This window comes from Schistocerca nitens, chromosome 2 (genome assembly GCF_023898315.1).
Source record: "Schistocerca nitens isolate TAMUIC-IGC-003100 chromosome 2, iqSchNite1.1, whole genome shotgun sequence".
Taxonomy (NCBI): Eukaryota; Metazoa; Arthropoda; class Insecta; order Orthoptera; family Acrididae; genus Schistocerca; species Schistocerca nitens.
This window is the reverse complement of record NC_064615.1, coordinates 710,941,864-710,963,883: the sequence shown is the minus strand read 5'-3', so window position 1 is coordinate 710,963,883 and position 22,020 is coordinate 710,941,864. Positions and strand designations below refer to the sequence as shown.

General features: G+C 43.6%; 1 protein-coding gene across 1 annotated transcript in view; it reads left to right on the top strand.

The window, feature by feature from the left end:
• Positions 1 to 22,020, top strand: part of LOC126235279 (uncharacterized) — a 176,179-nt gene that overhangs the window by 38,664 nt on the left and 115,495 nt on the right. Inside the window, exons 2-3 of the mRNA XM_049944005.1 lie at positions 853 to 1,125; positions 18,690 to 19,038. Of these exons, the coding sequence (XP_049799962.1) occupies positions 853 to 1,125; positions 18,690 to 19,038 (622 nt within the window). The remainder of the gene's footprint in view (positions 1 to 852; positions 1,126 to 18,689; positions 19,039 to 22,020) is intronic.

Below are 22,020 nucleotides of genomic sequence, written 5' to 3'. Positions count from 1 at the left end.
TACCGAAAATCCTAGTATTGTCGTGGAACCTCCACTGTACGACGAGAAAGTCAAGGTATGGGTTGGATTTACCACATCTACCGTTAAGGGGCCTCTTTTCATCGAGGAAATGCGTGATTCTGGTTTTGTAACTTCTACCGTGACGGGTGAGAGGTACTCAGATATGTTACAGAATCGCATCATCCCCAGACTGGCTGATAAACACCTTCTGGAACGTACGATATTTATGCAGGATGGCGCTCTATCCAATATTGCTAGACGCGTGAAAGATCTCTTGCGCGTGTCGTTTGGTGATGATCGTGTGCTCAGCCGCCATTTTCGTCATGCTTGACCTTCCAGGTCCCCAGACCTCAGTCCGTGCGATTATTGGCTTTGGGGTTACCTGAAGTCGCAAGTGTATCGTGGTCGACCGACATGTCTAGGGATGCTGAAAGACAACATCTGACGCCAATGCCTCACCATAACTCTGGACATGCTTTACAGTGCTGTTCACAACGTTGTTACTCGACTACAGCTATTGTTGAGAAATGATGGTGGACATATTGAGCATTTCCTGTAAAGAACATCGTCTTTGCTTTGTCTAACTTTGTTATGCTAATTATTGCTATTTTGATCAGATGAAGCGCCATCTGTCGGTCATTTTTTGAAGTTTTGTATTTTTTTGGTTCTAATAAAACCCCATGTCATTCCAAGCGTGTGTGTCAATTTTTACCTCTCTATCTACATTATTCCGTGATTTATTCAGTTTTCAAATTTATACTGACTTTTTGATCACCCGGTACATGTGAAGGTAATGTAACTGCTTTTGCGTGTCGATATCGTGCATCTCACTGTTTGTGTGTCTCTTTGCAGAGCTGTCGTCTCTGGACTCGATGCTGGTGTTCAACGTGTCGCTGGTGGCGGCGGCGTTTTCTGCGGGCGGCGAGGAAGTGCGGGCGGCGCAGCTGCTGCTGCACGGCGGCCGCTGCTGGCCGGCAGAGCAGGGCAACCACAACCACAACCACCACCAGCACCACCACCACAGCCACCACCGCGAGCACCAACACGGCCAGCCCGCGCTGCCGCCGCTTGCGCTGGCGCCACCCTGCCGCGCCAGGCTATATCGCTTACACACGGCGGAGCCAGGTGAGGAAGGACGCAAGTGTGTGTGTGTGTGTGGGTGAGGGAGAGAGAGAGAGAGAGAAACAGAGAGGAGGGGGGGGAGAGAGCACAAGAGAGGAAGGGAGGAGAAAGCGACAGGGGGGAGATCGATTGCACGTGTAGCTACTGAAGAGTGCCTGACACTGTGTTGCCCCTTTCTCTTATACACTCCCGCAATCCAACTCGAGCACACACTGCATCAGCGCACTACCTAATGGCAGGTTGGCCTGTATCTGAAGTACAATCTTTAAAACACTACGGTGAATGTTAGCAATCAGGCCGGCGAACAAACTGACACCGCCAAACAGACGGGCTCCTACCAACATCAAGACGCAGCAACACAGCGAGTCAAGATCTAAGAAGAAAGTTGCAGCAGCTTGGCGAACGAGACGTCACTCTAATTGGAGGGCACCAAGAAACACCCAGTCATAATGAACCTGCAGCTGCGAAGTACACGAACACAAGGACCATGAATACGGAGAACTGAAAGAATTCTCATAAATTTTGTTATTTATTTATTTATTTATTTACATTGTTTAGATCCATAGGGGATCACGGAAAGCAAATTATGACCTGTGGTTGTTATTTTTCTTGTTCATCCAACATTGTTTCATCTTCTCGCTATGCTTAGCTCGACAGTGATCTGACCACTTTTTTTCTAGGTACCTTGGGTTTGTCTTCTGATGAAATTTCCCAGCTGTAGACCTTATGTCTGAAGACGTTTCGATCTTCGATGCCTGTTGGTGAGATTCTGGCGTTTTTTAGATCAGTTTGGACCTGTTTTATCCAGGCTGTCGTCTTTTTCAGTTTCTGTAAGTACGTCAAAATTTTCTTTGTTAGTCGCTTATCATCTAGTCTCATAATGTGTCCGTAGAATTTCAGTCGTCGTTTGCGGATATCGGTTTCGATGTTGGAAACTGTGACTGTGTGTGATTGTAGACGGTATCCTTCGTCGGTGAGGCTAGGGCCAAGTATTTTTCGGATGATTGTTCTTTCAGCGTTTTTGATATTTCGAGGTCTCCTTTGTAATTAAGGTTTAGTGTCTCACTGATGTAGAGCGTTTCAGGTTTCACAACAGTGATGTAGTGTAGAAGTGTGGATTTTATGCATTTTTTATAGTAGATGCTAGCAACTTTCCCATAAGCTTTCCGCATTTTGAGTTCCAGTGTTTTTGTTATAATCTTTCTGTTTGTAGGCTCAATAATTCTCGTAAGTACTTGAAGTGGTTAACCTTGTTACTGTGCCATATTTTGTAATTAAATTTTGTGTTTGGATGTGTTTTGTAGCCATGAATTCCGTTTTAGAAAAGGAAATTTGCAGTCCAAGTTTCTCGGCACACTCTTTGAGAACTTCAATCTGATGGATTGTTGTTTGTTCATTACCAGAAAGATCTCGAGGTCATCAGCGAAGGCTAGGCATGTGACGTCGATGTTACCCTTTTCTTTTCCTAGCCTGATGGGTCTGCAGAGGTTTCTATTTTTCAGTTCTTGTTCTCATTCTTTGATGACTTTGTCTAAAACGATGTTGAAAATTAGTGGGGAGAGGCCTTCGCCCTGCCGGACGCCAGTCTTGATGGCAAAAGGTTGTGAGATTTCTACGTTGAATTTACTTTGGAAGTTGTGCCTGTTAGGATTTGTTGGATCAGCCGTTGTGTTTTTGGTTCCAGATTGTTTTCTTTGAGTGTATTAAACAGGAACTGTCGGTTGATGGAGTCGTAAGCTTTCTTGAACTCAACATATGTGCAGATAGTTGGGAGATTTCGTGTAGCTCGAATTTTCAAGGTAGACTTCAGATTGAAAATTTGTTCGTTGCCTGATCTGTGTGGTCTGAACCCTGCTTGATATGCACCTATTAGGGGTTCGAGTTATTCTTGTACACGTTGTAAGATACAAGCGGAGAGGCTTTGTAAGGAACGGAAAGGAGGGAGATTCCTCTGTAGTTTTCCACATCAGATTTGCCTCCTTTTTTGTGAAGAGGGTGGTTGAGTGCGCGTTTCCAGTCGTCTGGGATGTCTTCACTTAGCCATATGTCCTGAATGATCTGTGTGATTTCCTGTAATGATCGTGTTCCGAGATTTTTCACTAATTCTGCGGAGATACCATCTTCTCCTGATGTCTTTCCGTTCTTCAGTCTTGTGATATGGTGTATTCCTTCTTGTGTCAGTGGATCGGCGTCGGGTTTAGTGTGACTTGGGGATGCGTGTTGACGGCAATTAAGACATAGTGTGCCAGTTCTTTGCAGTTTTCTTCGTTGGAGAGTGCGAGTTTCCCATCTTTTTTCTTGAAGGCCAAATTTTCTGGTGAGTAACCTTTAATTATGCTAGCGAAAGCTCTATACAAATTTCTGCTGTTGTAATTTCTGAAGTTGCCCTTGACTGATCTGAGCTGTTCGGTGATGTAGCTGCGTTTGGTTTTCCTGGTGGTTTTGTGTTTCTTTTTTTTTTCAATTTGTGGTAAGGATTTATGGGACCAAACTGCTGAGGCCCTCGGACCCTAAGCTTACACCCGACTTAATCTAACTTAAACTAACTTACGCTGAGGACAACACACACACCCATGCCCGAGGGAGGACTCGAACCTCCGACGGGGGAAGCCACGAGTACCGTGACAAGACGTCTCGGACCGATCGGCTACCCATCGCGGCTTTGTGTGTCTCTTTGCGGATATCGAGGAAGTGTTATAGGGTTCCCGGCGATTTTTGCTGTTGTATTTTTGAAAGGTGATTCGGTGCTTCGTCGCAACTGGAATCCCACCATGGGTGTTTTGCCTTTTTCTAAAGTGGGATTAAATCTTTGGCTTTTCTTATTATTTTGCTACAGAAGTCAGTCCAGCTGTTTGTCGGTTCTTTTTCCCGTTCCTCTGTGATCTTTGTTTCTTGATCTCTAGATGTGTTTAACTTTTAGACATGATACGCTGTTTTTTATGTGTACTCTCTTCGGAGAGAATTTTAATTTAACTCAGGTGAGGTAGTGGTCCGAGTCGATGTTCGCACCTCTTCGGAAATGAATGTCGGGGATGATTCTGTTCTGGGCGTAGGGGATGGCAATGTGGTCGATCTGATTTCACCAATATGTTGGGTTGGGGATCGCCATGTTTTCTATTTTGTGGGGGTTTTCTGAAGTGGGCGGACATAACTTTGAGGTTCAATTGTTGGCACATGTCAATCAGAGGTGTGCCATTAGTGTTAGCGTTCCGGTGTGCAGAATTTTTGCCGATTATTTTTCGACAAGTTTTTTCTTTCCCGAGTTGAGCGTTGAAGTCTCCCATTAGCATTTTCACGTAGTGTTTTTGAATATTGCACATGTTTTCTCGAGTTCGTTACAAAATTTTTCGACGGTTTCGGGATTTTTCTTGTTTTCGATACTGGTGGGTGCATGCGCATTGATCTTCGTGTATATTTTATTGGCACTCCGAATGCGCAGGGTTATGAGTCGATTGTTAATGGATGTGATTTCTTTAAGTGTTGATGATGGATTTGTGTACAAGAAAGGCCATTCCGAAGGTTGGTGCGCCTTTCGCGACATTCTGTTGTGTTTTCCTCTTGAAGATGCCAGAGGTTCCGTAGTCCATGGTTTCGGTGTAAGTCAGTCGTGTTTCTTGAAGAGCAAGTATGAGAATTTATTGTCAGACGACTTCTTGAGTGACATTATGTAACTTTCCTGTCTGGATCAGTGTATTGATGTTCAGTGTTCCAATGAAGGTTTTCTGCTTCTAGGGAAGTTTACCAGATTTTACCTGCAGTGCTTGCCTGGACTCCCCAGACTCCGAAAGTCCAGTTGCCGTCTGTCGACGGGTGGATTGTGTACCACCTGGGGTAAAGTTGAATTTGCTTTCACAGTTCATGACAGGTTGTGTTTTACTGGTTTGGCCTGGTCAGTACCAGGACGGAGAGGACCAAACGTTGTTGAGGCCTTTGGAATATAATATATTCAGCCGAGCTCGCTGAGCTAACAGACGCTGACCAGAGTACCAGCGATTTTCACTCAGACGTGCCTGGGTTTTGAATTGCGTCGGTATCTGGTCCGCCCCGAAAATTTGATTTCCTCGGTACCACGCATATCTGGGAGGGTTTCGCCTATCCGCCACCCCGGGAAGGAGTCCGATGGAGGATCCAACCACTTCAAATCGGAATTTTTTAATTTTTTAAATTTTGTTATTATTATTGTTATTAATTGCATCGAGACCCTGTAGGATCAAGCAAAGCATTTTGCCCCATTTGAGCTTTCTTTCTGATCTTCCACAATTATCTCATTTTTTCCACGGTCTTTAGTCCAATTTGTCCCTGCGTGAACAATTTTTAAATACGAAATTTAAAACTTCGGCTTTAGTTTTGCTGCCTTCTGCTCCCACACCAGACTGGTCAACGAGTGACTGGACAGAAGCCTTAGACTCACTCAGCGATTCTCTTGGGGTCTCAGCTAGATCTATTGCTAACACATGATGATGGTAGTTGTTGTAAGCTTCGAGCACTGTTCTTTTTACAGACGCATGAACTTCTATAAACTGTTACCTGTCGTCATTTGCGCGTTCTCTTTTGAACCAGAGTGCAACAGCCTTTGCTTCCTCAGCATTTTTCGAATTTCGTTGTTAAGCCACGGTGAGTTTTTCCCGTCCATTGCTCTGTAACCTCACATTACTGTGATTATTCTGCGTCAGGTTTGACTTGTATGATCCCTGGTGTTCTATAGTTCAAACCTTGTATGGATGTCAGAATTCTGCTGGTGAGTCTTGTAGCCTGCCGATATGCCCGTAGGACGACTTTTTCTAACATGTGCTATTAGGTATGATACATTCTCTGTGGTTTTCCTAGAGTGTAAGCTGTGTTCCTTTGTGTCAGCTTTGGGCAAAGAAATTTCTCTTGATTTTGCGTTCTTCATTATGCTTTCCATGCCGCTTTTCGTACGGAGTGTTACTGCCTCCCTTGCGAACAGTAGTTCAGGCCTATCTATTCTATTTGTATCGTCTGGTCTTTGTGTGAATAAACATGCATTTCTTTTTATATACTTTATCCCCTTGTATCCTGAGGTACGCTCTCTTCAGTTTTCATAGCCGAGTCTTCTGCGACATCTTCTCTCCTCCTGTAGGTCCGAGGACTTCACCAAGACATTTTTATTTTTGATTTTCCTCTTCATTATTATGTCAAATGTCAAGGTAGTTTCAATTTAAAGTGCTGAATTAATTACGTAAGTTCATAAGATCATAATAACAGTTTCTTAAAAAAGTTAAAAAGCCGCTCTCTAAAGTTGGTGATGGAGCCATCTGTTGGCACATTTGGATTTAGTACCTGCACGAACAGTGCAAAGATGAGACTTTTCTGTGCAAATCCGCAGCCGCCAGCGGTCTCCACGGTGTATTTACACGGCTATCTGAACGTATCTGTAGGCAGCAGGGTTTCGTTGTGCTGGTTTTGTGAGCAATTCTGTATTCATTAAAACATTTGAGATGTCGCAGATGGGAATAGATACTGAAAGTAGGAATTACGATTTTGTGGAGATGGAAACTATAGGGGCAGATGTGCACGCGAAATTGTTGTATGTGTCTTACCCGAAAATTGCCTTGAGCAGCTGATCAGAGAACAGACTCGAGACTATAATGTCTTACATCTGCTTGTGAGAAACAGCCCCGTCCTTTTCGACTCAGTAAGCGCAGAATGGGGAATTAGTAATTGTAAGGCCGTTACAGCATCACTGAGTACACTTGTAAATAGCAATACAAAGGAAAGCAAAAAGATCTTCATGTTAAGCAGGAGCGACAAAAGACAGATTTCAGATTACCTGACGGGCCATCATGAAAATTTCATCTCCGGCACTGACAATGTTGAGCGTTAATGGACAACAAGAGCATTGTGTGCGACGCTTTAGATAAGTGCGTTGTTGTTGTTGTGGTCTTCAGTCCTCAGACTGGTTTGATGCAGCTCTCCATGCTACTCTATCCTGTGCAAGCTTCTTCATCTCCCAGTACCTACTGCAACCTACATCCTTCTGAATCTGCTTAGTGTATTCATCTCTTGGTCTCCCTCTACGATTTTTACTCTCCACGCTGCCTTCCAATGCTGAATTTGTGATCCCTTGATGCCTCAAAACATGTCCTACCAACCGATCCCTTCTTCTAGTCATGTTGTGCCACAAACTTCTCTTCTCCCCAATCCTATTCAATACCTCCTCATTAGTTACGTGATCTACCCACCTTATCTTCAGCATCCTTCTGTAGCACCACATTTCGAAAGCTTCTATTCTCTTCTTGACCAAACTGGTTATCGTCCATGTTTCACTTCCATACATGGCTACACTCCATACAAATACTTTCAGAAACGACTTCCTGACACTTAAATCTATACTAGATGTTAACAAATTTCTCTTCTTCAGAAACGCTTTCCTTGCCATTGTGTCTACATTTTATATCCTCTCTACTTCGACCATCATCAGTTATTTTACTCCCTAAATAGCAAAACTCCTTTACTACATTAAGTGTCTCATTTCCTAATCTAATCCCCTCAGCATCACCCGATTTAATTTGACTACATTCCATTATCCTCGTTTTGCTTTTGTTGATGTTCATCTTATATCCTCCTTTCAAGACACTGTCCATTCCGTTCAACTGCTCTTCCAAGTCCTTTGCTGTCTCTGACAGAATTACAATGTCATCGGCGAACCTCAAAGTTTTTACTTCTTCTCCATGAATTTTAATACCTACTCCGAATTTTTCTTTTGTTCCCTTTACTGCTTGCTCAACATACAGATTGAATAACATCGGGGGGAGGCTACAACCCTGTCTCACTCCCTTCCCAACCACTGCTTCCCTTTCATGTCCCTCAACTCTTATAACTGCCATCTGGTTTCTGTACAAATTGTAAATAGCCTTTCGCTCCCTGTATTTTACCCCTGCCACCTTCAGAATTTGAAAGAGAGTATTCCAGTTAACGTTGTCAAAAGCTTTCTCTAAGTCTACAAATGTTAGAAACGTAGGTTTGCCTTTTCTTAATCTTTCTTCTAAGATAAGTCGTAAGGTTAGTATTGCCTCACGTGTTCCAACATTTCTACGGAATCCAAACTGATCTTCCCCGAGGTCCACTTCTACCAGTTTTTCCATTCGTCTGTAAAGAATTCGCAGCTGTGACTTATTAAACTGATAGTTCGGTAATTTTCACATCTGTCAACACCTGCTTTCTTTGGGATTGGAATTATTATATTCTTCTTGAAGTCTGTGGGTATTTCGCCTGTCTCATACATCTTGCTCACCAGATGGTAGAGTTTTGTCATGACTGGCTCTCCCAAGGCCATCAGTAGTTCTAATGGAATGTTGTCTACTCCCGGGGCCTTGTTTCGAATCAGGTCTTTCAGTGCTCTGTCAAACTCTTCACGCAGTATCGTATCTCCCATTTCATCTTCATCTACATCCTCTTCCAATTACCATAATATTGTCCTCAAGTACATCGCCCTTGTATAAACCCTCTATATACTCCTTCCACCTTTCTGCCTTCCCTTCTTTGCTTAGAACTGGGTCGCCATCTGAGCTCTTGATATTCATACAAGTGGTTCTCTTCTCTCCAAAGGTCTCTTTAATTTTCCTGTAGGCAGTATCTATCTTACCCCTAGTGAGACAAGCCTCTAAATCCTTACATTTGTCCTCTAGCCATCCCTGCTTAGCCATTTTGCACTTCCTGTCGATCTCATTTTTGAGACGTTTGTATTCCTTTTTGCCTGCTTCATTTACTGCATTTTTATATTTTCTCCTTTCATCAATTAAATTCAATATTTCTTCTGTTACCCAAGGATTTCTATTAGCCCTCGTCTTTTTACCTACTTGAACCTCTGCTGCCTTCACTACTTCATCCCTCAGAGCTACCCATTCTTCTTCTACTGTATTTCTTTCCCCCGTTCCTGTCAATTGTTCCCTTATGCTCTCCCTGAAACTCTCTAAAACCTCTGGTTCTTTCAGTTTATCCAGGTCCCATCTCCTTAAATTCCTACCTTTTTGCAGTTTCTTCAGTTTCATTCTGCAGTTCATAACCAATAGATTGTGGTCAGAATCCACATCTGCCCCTGGAAATGTCTTACAATTTAAAACCTGGTTCCTAAATCTCTGTCTTACCATTATATAATCTATCTGATACCTTTTAGTATCTCCACGATTCTTCCAGTACGTACCGCGCAGAATTATGAGGGATGGAAAAGCCGCACTGTGATTTGACAACCGTGTTAGAAAGCTGCTACCAAAGCAAAGAGAGTTTCACAAATTTAAACATAGCCATAGCCTCACAGATAAACGAAAACTTAACGATGCCAAAATTAGTACAGGCAGGCATAAGTTTGAAGCATTCAACTAATGCGAAGATAAAAGTCTGTCTACTAATTTGACTGAAAATCCTAAGAAATTCTCGTCAGTAATCGAATCGAAGCCATCTGTCCAGACACTCTGTAACAGTAATGCCACTGAAAGAGAGAATGACGCAGAAAATACCAAAATGCTAAAAATCTTTTTTGAAAACATTTTCACAGAGGAAGATCACATTGTAGTTTCCCCTAAAATCTCCGCACAAACGGAAAGATGACATTTTCGAAGTAAGTGACCAAGAGATAGACAAGCAGCGGAAAACTCTCAACAGAGGAAAGGCTTACCAGTTCGATTCTACATAGAGTATGCGAAAGAACTTGCCCCTCTTCTAGCAGCAGTATACCGTGGGCTTCTAGAGGAGTGAAGCGTTCCAAACAGTTGGATAAAAACACACATCATTCCCTTTCTCAGGAGGCGTCGTCGGACAGCCACACAAAACTGTAGGTCTCTATATCTGACGTCGGTCTGTTGTAGAACTTGAGAACCTGTTTCACACACTCGTATTATGGCATTACCGGAGACAGAAAATCTCCTCTGTAGGAGCCAACATGGGTTCCAAAAGCAACGTCAATCGTTTGAATCCTAGCTCGCTCTGTTCATCTTCGAGAAGCAGAAGAAGTAGATAAAGGCGCCTTGACTTCCGGGAGGCATTCGATAGAGTTCCTCATTGGCGCCTAATGAAGCAAGAGACCAACTGTGTGGTTGGATTGAAGAGTTTCTAGCAGAAAGAACACTTCATATCAATCTGAACGGAGATAAGTCTTCAGAAACAAACGTAACTTCACGCGTGCCCCAGATGAGTGTTACAGAACCATTACTTTTCACACTACATATAAATAACTTGTAGATAACGTCTAAAGTTCCATGGGGTTTTTCGCGGCTGATGCTGTTGCATACAGAGAGGCCGCGGCGCTCCAAATTTGTAGTGAAATGCAGGAAGATTTGCAGAGGATGCAGAAAGAGGAAACTGACCCTCAACCTCAATAAATGTAACGCACACCAACTACATGGACAAAAACACCCTTTATTGTATAATTACTATATTGCAGAACAGTCGTTGGAAGCACTTCCATAAAATATCTAGTAATGTGCGTACAGTGCGACAACATAAAATTAATCACGAATAGAGCAGATGTGAGACTGAGATTCATGGGAAGAGTCCTCAAGAAATGTTGTCCATCAACAAAGGAAGCAGCTTACAAAAATACTCGTTCGATCAATAATTTCTCGTCTGTATAGGTTTTATACCAGTTAGGGCTGATAGAGGAAATAGAGAAGATCTAAAGAACAGGATGATTCGTTACATGATCTACTATAAGTACGAAAGCGTCACGGAGGTGCTCAGCCAATTCCAGTGGCAGACGCTGCAAAAGAGGCATTCAGCACCGCCGTATGGTCTACTGTTGAAGTTCCTACAGCGTACGTTCCTAGAGGAGTCAACCAATGCATTGCTTTCTCTTACGTATATGTCACGAAAAGACTATGAAGATAAAATTAGATATTCGAGCCCACACGGGGGCTTACCAGCAATCGTTCTTACCGCGAATCATACGCAACTGGAACAGGAAAAGGGGGAAGTGACACTGGTACACAATGTACCTCCGCCACACACTGAGGTGGCATATTGAGTAAAGGTTTAGATGTAAGTTACTTAGATGGCTTCCTGACTATATCAAATGCTCTTCAGGTCATTAATTACTTCCTTGAACCATTTTTCGGGGACTTTAGGTCTGTCGTCCAGTGTATTAGAAATCTGCTTCACTAGTCGGGTTGTATCCACCCTGAGAAGATCTACTAGAACTTTAGTTGTCGTTTCCTTATTGCCTCCATTAGCCGCTTAGCTCTTCTCTTGTTTGCGGTCTATACTGCCCATTATCATCTTGGGACCCATTATTTTGCGAAGAATCTTGAGTTTGAACTTCTCAGTTTCTCTCAGTCCAGCCTTTCTTGTCACTGTGGGGCTTTCACTTACATGGAGACATTTGCTTTTGATCACTGTGTTACGTTGCCGGGTTCAGCTTTTCTTGAGACGTGAGTTCTAGGAAAGCAGCGGCCACCTTCTCTATCCTCGTGCCGTTGGTTTCTTTTCCTCTAATTTTGACACGAACTGTATCACTGAGATATCTGGAAGTGTCTATTTCTACTAGAGACGGTGAGAATACGCATGAGGCTCACTCGTTCCTGAGGACCTTGGCAGCTGTTGGGAGTCAGATACCGAGTAATTCGTGGCTCGAGTACCAGAGCTCGTGAGCGAGGTGTCCCGGTGATACTCGTAGTGAAATAAGACAATCGAAGTGTGACAGTTAAAGACCTCCAACGAAAACTGCATGCGTGACAAGTACACTTTTAATAGATACACCATTTCATTATCATATTTTCATTTTTGCGTCATCTCGCCAATTTGCTTAGAAACATTATAGTATGAGAACATAGTTATTCTTTTTTATTTCAAGCATGTACCTAGAAGCAAAATCTTTGTCTGCTACAGTATGGCTCAGTTTATAATCTTATGACTGCACAGTGAAGAAACAATATTTTTTAAAATGCTGGATATGAGTAACTCTTCACGTTCTTCCCTTTGGTACTAAACGTGTCCCACAGTACAACAAGGAACACATGTTAAGAACGTTTGTTCTCGAGTTCAGTACTTATCCTCTTCACGTACCTCTTTAAAATAAGGAAGCAAGTTTTTCGGAACATGACGATGAGAAAGAATCAAAGGAAAGTATTACAATAATTATTTCCTTAATAATTTCAAGGTAAAACTAAGTGGACATTCTTCGCTGATTGGAAATATTATTCAAATTTTTTGGGAAAATCGTAGCTACAGATTTTATAAATCCTCTATCAAAATTTATTTTACGTTGAAGTTTCCGGTTTAAGTTTTTTCATGACCTTGGTTCAAATGGCTCTGAGCACTATGGGACTCAACTGCTGTGGTTATCAGTCCCCTAGAACTTAGAACTACTTAAACCTAACTAACCTAAGGACATCACACACATCCATGCCCGAGGCAGGATTCGAACCTGCGACCGTAGCAGTCGCACGGTTCCTGACTGCGCGCCTAGAACCGCGAGACCACCGCAGCCGGCTTTCATGACCTTGACGTCCACTGATATTCCCGAAACTTCCTCCGTAATCGTACATTTTTACATGTTTTGAGGAACTGAGATAACGTAAATAAGACGATGATCAAAAGAAATCTAACAGTTGATATAATTTTACCCCGCCGCAGTTCATAAATTAAAAAGGGACAATAGACACTGTTATAACGGACACTATTAATTCAAATGATTGTAAGAGTTATCAAGGAAAACGTTAGAATAAATTGATAACATTGGCTTCGACACTTCTTTGACCTGAATTTAAAAGACGTAAGATCCTAAAAGAAATTAAGCAACTAGTAGATTGAAACTAAACTAGCTTCTCTCCAGCATAATGTACGCCGCGCTTGTTACATTTCGTAGAATGTTCTCTTCATTGTCATAGGACTGTGAGAAACAGCATTCGACTGCCGACGAGTTATTACGAGCAGTAAGAACACAGTGAGTACTCGCGTGTTTGCTGCGCCAACTCAGACTCGACAGATATTTCGTCTTTCAGGAGACTATCCTTACTAAGAAAAAGATTTTTTGCCAGTATTATCAGTTGACTTGAAACACACTTCAAATAACACATGACAATATATCGTTGTACCAACTGACAACACGCATATTTTATTCCCCTGTCAGTCTTGAAGTTGGCGTGATGCGGCTTGCCAAGAATTCCTCTCCTGTGTCAACCTTTTCATCTCAGAGTAGCACTTGCAGCCTACGTCCTCAATTGCGAGGGTTGCCCAGAAAGTTAGGCACTGCATTTTTTTCCAGCCGAAAACAATGCTATGACTGCGAAACGTTACCTATGTATTATTTGAAGTCTCCTGAGTGAGCGCGCCCAATTTCCGTCACTTCCGACAGGTAGCGTAGCTGCAGGACGGTTTCCAAATGGCATCTGCAGGTGAGGTACGTTACAAGCAACGTGCTGTCATTCAGTTTGTCACTGCAGAGAAAGAAACTGTGGGGAATATTTACAAACACTTGTGCAAAATCTATGAAGCGTCTGCTGTCGACCTAAGTACAGTCAGTTGCTAGGCACGAAGAGTGAGGTCAACAAAGTCGGTTCGCGGGAACTCTTTAATTTTCAGCGGTCGGGGAGGCCATCCACAGCTGTCACATCTGACATATTGCAGCGAGCTGATGTTGTTATTCGCAGTTAAATGATGTCATTCGTGGAAGACATTTTGAGGACGATGAGGAGGTGATTCACACAGTGAAGTGAACTGTGACACCGACCACCTTCAAACGATAATCGATGCTAACGTTATACCTCTGTGTGGAATTTTTGAGAAAGTTGTCCGTGAGATAACCTAATGGAAACAGAACAATCAAACTGGGATCCGTTTCCGAAACACTCCAGAGAGTATAACTAACAGTAAACGGTGGGTCTGGAACAGACGTTCTGCCAGCACAAAATCAGGTTGTAACATCACATATTGAAACCGGTCTCCAGCCTAATTAGGCATTTTTGTGTCAAGCAAAATGATAAAGCAGAAGGCAGTGCTATGGCTAACCTAACATTCTTTGACACACACACACACACACACACACACACACACACACACACACACACAATCACAGACACACACGCAGACTAAACGCTTTCCTTACGAATGTTCACACTACAACACAGTAACCTAACCTTGCAGATAAACGTGCTACTAACTAGTAAGTCAGATAAACAAATCGCCAATTAGATAGTAAACAGCAACATATGCCTCTAAATGAACTAGGTGCAACTGCTTATAAAACCAATTACCGACGCACATGAAACTTGTAGAAATACTGAACAGGGAAAAGCTTGAAATGATTCTGAATTTAAATCAGGGCGTCTTCTAATGATCATAATCTATATCTTCATTGGTTAGTACAGGGTCTCTATGTATATGCATTAACCAAGTTGCATTAGAATATATAACACAGTAAATAGTTCTTACTTAAACTCAGTTTGAAGCAACTAAACAGAATGAAAATCTAACTACACCGGCTCTGAAGGAGCCTTTGCATTGCTTCATTTACTAACTAGGCTAGTATATGAGGACCTTTAAACTTTCATGGTTTGAAGAACCATGTCATTAACAAAACTACACCGTACGCATGAGAAATTTTAAGTATTGTTCAAATGGCTCTGAGCACTATGCGACTTAACTTCTGAGGTCATCAGTCGCCCAGAACTTAGAACTACTTAAACCTAACTAACCTAAGGACATCACACACATCCATGCCCGAGGCAGGATTCGAACCTGCGACCGTAGCGGTCGCTCGGCTCCAGACTATAGCGCCTAGAACCGCACGGCCACTCCGGCCGGCTTAGTATTGTTATCATTAATTATTTATTACGTAAAGCACAACAAACTATAACTCTTTCAATAACAAGTGTGCTTTCATAAGCAGTCTTTTGACCTAATCAAAAGTATAATTGGCTGTGCAACTGACAACACAACATTAAATTCAAGTTCAATCACTTTTTCATAGCAAATTAGGACACTCGGAATGAAAATCACTAGGATAGGATTCCTGTCCCGGCTTGTGATTTGGGATAATCACGAGTGTAAGATAGAGTTTATAGCAACACCACGATTATTATCAGAAGCAACCAAATTTCAGAAGTACATGGTCCATTTACAGAGTGCCAAATATAAACAATTTAGTGTAAGGCTGACGGCACTGGTGGTGCAATTTGCAGTGGCTGTTAACCTGGCGGGGATATAATCATATTATTGGCCTCGCCCTGTTACATATTTTCTTGGCGTCGGAATTATATTTATATAGGGACAAAAACAATGCCATGATAACGGTAACACCAGATGTAGCATCCGAGGCCCATAAATACTGCCCTTAAGCCCGTTTGGTCTCTAAACTCCAGAAATAAGGGCCACAATTATCCGCTACTGCTAACGAGATGTTGACCACAGCACTGCTCGGTCCAGACTTCTTACCCGTCACAAAGGACGGGTTGCCATTTGCTTGCCAACCACACCTTTTCCACTCCGCCAGCCTACTTCCGTAGCTGTCGGGCTTCCTCACACTTTTATATTCAACCCTATGTTCCCCACCTATGGACCAAGTCATTTACAATACGTTAAATAACAATCACTTCAGTAGTTATTTAAATTCACAAGTATAATTTAAGCAATATCGTTCAAAAGTTCACTTAACTAAAATATTTATACAAAGTCAAAGAATTTCCATGGCTTATAACAACACGCTACATAAGCAGCACTACAAACTGAAATACGAAGTAGGTCGAAAATAGGTGTTACAGAAGCACTGGCTCCGCCTCCAGGACAAGGATTGGTACCGACGCGGCATACACGCCCTCGTTTCGCACTGGAGGAAGGCCACAGAAAACGATGGAGATTACGTGGGAAAATAGCGCGTGCAGATAAAAAAAACTATTCTTTCGTGTGTGTAATTCTCATTATGTTCAATAAAGAATTGTTGAAGAAAAAAATGCGGTGGATTACTCTCTGGACAACCCTCGTATTTGCTGCAAGTATTCCAATCTCTGTCTTCCTATATAGGTTTTACCCTCTACAGCCCCCTCAAGTACCATGGAAATTATTCACTGGTGTCTGATGTCCTACTTTCCTGTACCTTCTTAATATTTTCCATATATTTCTTTCCTTACAAATGCTGATAAAAACGCCTCATTCCTCGCCCTCTGAGTAAAGCAAATTTTGAAGATTCTTTTGTAGACCACATCTCAAACGCCTCGATTCTCTTCTGTTCCGATTTTCCAACAGTTCGTGCTTCACTATCATACAATGCTGTGCCCCAAATGTACATTCTCAGAAATTTCTTCCTCAGATTATGGCCTATGTTTGATACTAGTCGACTTCTCTCATCCAGGAATGCCGTTTTTCCGGTGATAAGCCGCTTTTATGTCCTCCATGTTCCGTACGTCATGGGTTTCTTGCTGCCTAGGTAGCAGAATTCTGATGTTAAGTTTCTCTTTGTTCACATTTCTGCTACTTCTCGTTGCTTTCGTCTTTCTTCGGTTTTCTCTCAATCCATATTCTATACTTGTTAGGCTGCTTTTTCCATTCAGCAGATCCTGCAATTCTTCTTCGTTTTCAATGAAGATAGCAATATCATCCGTGAGCCTTATTTCTGATATCCAATAACCTTGAATTTTAATCCCACTCTTGAAACTTTCTCTTATTTCCGTCATTCTTTTTCGAAGTATAGACTGAATAGTAGGGACGAAGAATTACTTCCCTGTTTTACACCCTTTTTAATACAAGCACTTCGATCTTGATCTTCCAGTCTTGTTTTTCCCTCTCGGTTCTTGTGCAGTATGTATATCACCCTTCTTGCCCTATAGCATACCCCTAATTTTCTTAGAATTTCGAACATCTAGCATCATTTTACGTTGTCGAGCGTTTATTCCAGTCCTGCTTTCATTGTCATCCGCAACGTCGGAAATGCCTCTCTGGTGCCTTTCCCTTTCTTTAAGATAAACTGATCGTCATCTGCCAGAGCTTCAATTTTCTTTTCCATTCTACCTTGTTTTACCCTCGACAGCAACTTAGATGCATGAGCCGTTAAGCAGACTGTGCGGTAACTCTCGCAGTTTTCGGCTCTTCGGAATTGTGTGGATGATGTTTTCTCTTAAAGTTTGATGGTATATCGCAATTCTCATACATTCTACACACCAAAGAGAACGGTCGTTTTGTTGCTACTTACCCCAATGATTTTAGAAATTTTGGTGGAATGTCATGTATCCCTTCTGCCTTCTTTGAAGTCCTCCAAAGATCTTTTAAATTGTGATTCTAATACTGGATCCCCTAACTCATCTCTGTCGCCATCTGTTTCTTCCTCTGTCACATAGACAAGCCCTGTCCCTCATAGACGCCTGCAATGTACTCTATTCTCTGCATTTAACAGTGGAATTCCCGTTGCACTCTTAATATTTTCATCCTTACTTTGAATTTCACCGAGGGTTGCTATAACTTTTCTGTATGCTACGTCAGTCCTTCTGGCTATCATCTGTCTTGGCTTTTTCATATATTTCAGTCATTTCGCCGTATCTTCCATGTGCTTCGTATTTATTTTACTCCTAAGTGAATTGAATTGCTGCATTCCTGAAATCTACTGAACCTGTTTTTACTGATATGCAGGACATAAAATACCTTCTGAGGCCTGCGATGATTTTTATGTTAATAATTGGCAACGAATGCTGTACAATCGCAATAAAGTGATGAGATGTTCAACTGACTCTTTTATTAGGCCGGCCAGTGTGGTCGAGCGGTTCTAGGCGCTTCAGTCTGGAACCGCGCGACCGCTACCGTCGCAGGTTCGAATCCTGCCTCGGGCATGGATGTGTGTGATGTCCTTAGGTTAGTTAGGTTTAAGTAGTTCTAAGTTCTAGGGGACTGATGACCTCAGATGTTAAGTCGCATAGTGCTCAGAGCCATCTGAACCATTTTTTTTCCTTTTATTAGAGCATGTTACGCGTTTCAGGATTACGCGTTTCTGGATTACGCTCCGCTTCGAGACTGCTTGTGTCGCAGTTATAGTCACATGTTATTGGACACATTCTTTGAGTTGTCAAGGCTGTACGCCTGGTTGGTTAGGAAGAAGTTTGAGATGTCTGAAGCTGGGCGAAATGACGAAACACGTAACATGTTCTAATATAAGAGTCAACTGAACATCTCATGACTTTATTGCGATTGTACAGCATTGGTTGCCAATTATTAACAGGTTTTTACTTCGTTCTTTCGTCGGCCAGCTCGAATATTTGTTCAGTTACCCATGGTTTCTTCGGCGTTACCGTCCTTATACCTATGTTTTAGTTTCTAACTTCTGCGATTGTCTTTTTTAGAAATGTCCATTCCTCTTCAACGGAGCTGCCTACTGAGAGATTCACTATCGCAGGGATTTAACCGTCGTTCTCCCGATTTACCGTGTGCTAACCACTGTGTCACCTCGATCGGTTGGAGTCGCTCGAGACTGCCGCCGGGCACCACTGCAGCGGTGCCCGTCACGGGTTGTATTTTATATAATGGCAGTCTGCCGATGACCGCTGTGTGGTCGAAACTGCTTGCGGTACTGAGAATTAATTGCTCGTATGGTTGTGTCGCTCAGAATGAAACAGTGTTGTGTGGTGTGTGGGCAGGCGGGGCCCGGCGGCGGAGGCGCCCGCTGTCTCTGCTGTCGACGCTGCCGCTGGCGCCGCCGCGCGCCGGCTGGACGTCTCTGGAGGTGTCGGCGCCGCTGCGCGAGCTGCTGCTGGTGGCGGGCCGCGCGCTCGCCGTGCGCTTCGAGGCGCCGGGCGGCCGCCCCATCCCGCCGCGCGCCTTCCTACAGCCCGACGACCGCGCCGCCTTCCTCGTCGTCTTCTCCGACGACGTCGCGGACGAGAACCGCGTCGAAGACGGCGGCGCCGACGGCGACGGCGTCGGCGGTCGCGACGGCAGCGGCGGTCGGCAGGCGGCCGAGGCGGACGCCGAGGATTTCAGGCCGAGGTACAGTTCCCTCCACATAGCGTGCCACTTGCAGAGAAACGCATTTTAATCCTGAGCGTCTTGAGGATGGGAATAAGTAGCAGCGTGCGCCAAGTCTGCAGTGGAGAATCTGTTGACGTAACACAATAAACTTATCAAAAAAATGTTCAAATGTGTGTGAAATCTTATGGGACTTAACTGCTAAGGTCATCAGTCCCTAAGCTTACACACTACTGAACCTAAATTATCCTAAGGACAAACACACACACACCCATGCCCGAGGGATGACTCGAACCTCCGCACGGACCAGTCGCACAGTCCATGATTGCAGGGCCCCTGACCGCTCGGCTAATACCGCGCGGCATAAACTTCTTCCGATGGATGGTTTCTGTTGTAGTCTTTAATGGAAACTTAAAGAGACTTGCGCTTATTTAACATAAATTACACTTTGAGATTGGATGCACATCCTTCTTCCATTCACGCTTAACTGATAACGAGAAAAGGAACTTTGTAGAAGCACAGGGTGCTCATAATTAAACTTTCGCTGCTTGAACCAGTGTAGACGGAAAACAATTTACCGTATGCGTAGCCAACTTAAATGATGTTCGGACTGTGTACTGCAGGATTTTTCTTGTTAGTGCTGTTAGCGGCGTGGCTTGCCGTTAAATGCTGCTACTGGTACGACAACGTACGCCTGAAACACAAGAATTATTGAGTATTACAGTTGCTGACATCCGCCCCCGGTAGCTGAATGGTCACCGTGACGGATTGTCAATCGTCTGGCCTGAGTTCGATTCCCGGCTTGGTCGGGGAATTTTCTCCGCCCAGGGATTGGTTGCTGTGCTGTCCTCATCATCATTCTATCATCCTCATAGACTACAGGTCGCCGAAGTCAAGTCAAATTGAAAGACCGCTATTCGATGGCGGGCCTTAGCCATACGATTAAAAAAAAAAAAAAAAAAAAAGTTGCTGACGGCCAAGATTAGTGTCGAGGAGGGCTTTAGTCTGCTTAATCAAAACAGCGACAGTAGTTCGTAAGATCCCACGACGGGTGTCAGTTTGGACAAAATGGTTTTAAGTATAGGACCGCGGAATTGTAACTACAAAAAGAGCTGAACTATCGACATTTCGATCGACTTGCTGCGGTTCTCTTAGCGTGGGTCACTGCTGTATACTGGTGAATATCTTCCATTATAAACTGTCATCTCCGGTTATATGGTGGCTACCGACGTTACACATTTGTGGTAAGGTCTTATAGGACCAAACTACTGAAGTCATCGGTCCCTAAGCTTACGCACTACTTAATCTACCCTACAATAACTTACGCTAAGGACGAGACACGCACCCATACCCAAGGGAGGACTCGAACCTTGACGGGGGGACCGCGCGACTACCCCTCGCGGCAACGTCACTTATCTCAGATGTCACTGGACAATTTGAAGTGTTTGTTGTGGGCAAACTATATGACCCACAAATTACGCAGACTGGTTGGCTCAAAATGGTTCAAATGGCTCTGAGCACTAAGGGACTTAACATATGAAGTCGTCAGTCCCCTAGAACTTAGAACTACTTAAACCTAACTAACGTAAGGACATCACACACATACATGCCCGAGGCAGGATTCGAACCTGCGACCGTAGCGGTCGCGCGGTTCCCAACTGAAGCGCCTAGAACCGCTCGGTCACATCAGCCGGCCCTGGTTGGCCATACGGAGTCTTACGTCGAGTATTCTACTGCGCATTTCATCCAGCTTACACTGGAACAGCAACCATTAGCTACGGGTCTTATGGTCAGCGTTGACATAAAATTTTTGTTTACCAAATTGTCTACAGTTGAAACCATCAACTTCCTACAGTAGCAAATACCGCCAGCCATCTGCGACCTAGCGCACTTGTCCTTCCCATCGACATATTTTAATTGGCGGTGCAAATTTTATGAGCAAACCCATGGAATGCCTATGGGCTCCCCCTCCCCCCCCCCCCCCCCACCACTCACCAATAGCAGCTGACATATTCGCGGAAGCCTTCGAACAAACCGCTCTAAATTCCACGCCATTGCGCCCACGCTGCTGGCTCAGGTACGTGGACGACACATTCGTCATATGGTGTCATGGGGAACTAGAACTACACAGGTTTAATGAACACCTTAACAGCTTACACAAGAGCATACAGTTCACACTAGAAATAGAAAAACTCAGAATGATTTCTTTTCTGGATGTGAAGGTTTACAGAACATCTAGCGGCAAACTAGGCTGCAGAGGATACAGGAAGCCGACGCACACCAACACATACCTAGACGTGGATTGGCACAACCATCCAGAACAAGAAAACGCTACGCTACGTACGCTAACAGCTCGTGCTCAGCGGATTAGTGACGCCAACCACGTACAACAGGAAATGTACGAGGTCAAGACAACATTCCGTGAGAATGCAAACAACAACAGAGACATACAACAAACTATGACGTACAGCGAAGACAAAGAAGGCAATGGTACGGGAGATAATTTTCCTGTCGCTCGCTTACCTTATGTGAGGGCATCAGCGACCGTGTCTGCAAGATTCTGCTTCTGCAGGAATCAGACCTATATTTCAGAGTGGCCGCGAGATTCGAGATTTGTTGATGATCGCTAAGGATTCCGTGAATCCTCTCCACACAGCAGGTGTAAGATTCTGAGCTGCGCAGGAATCAGACCTATACTTCAAAGTGACCGCGAGATCCGAGATTTGTTGATGATCGCTGAGGATTCCGTGAATCCTCTCCACACAGCAGGTGTGTACGACCTTAGGTGTGAATGCGGCGAAGTCTACGTTGGTGAAACAGAGAGACCCATTAGCACTCACGTTTCGGAGCATGAACGTTACGTACGACTAGGACAGGAAAACAAATCAGCTGTAGCAGAACACCACCAGTAAAGCGGCCGCGTGCTTGCTCGGCAGTCTAGGATGCTGCAAAGTAAAATAAGAGAAGCTAATGAAATAATTAGACGCCCTAACAACATGAACA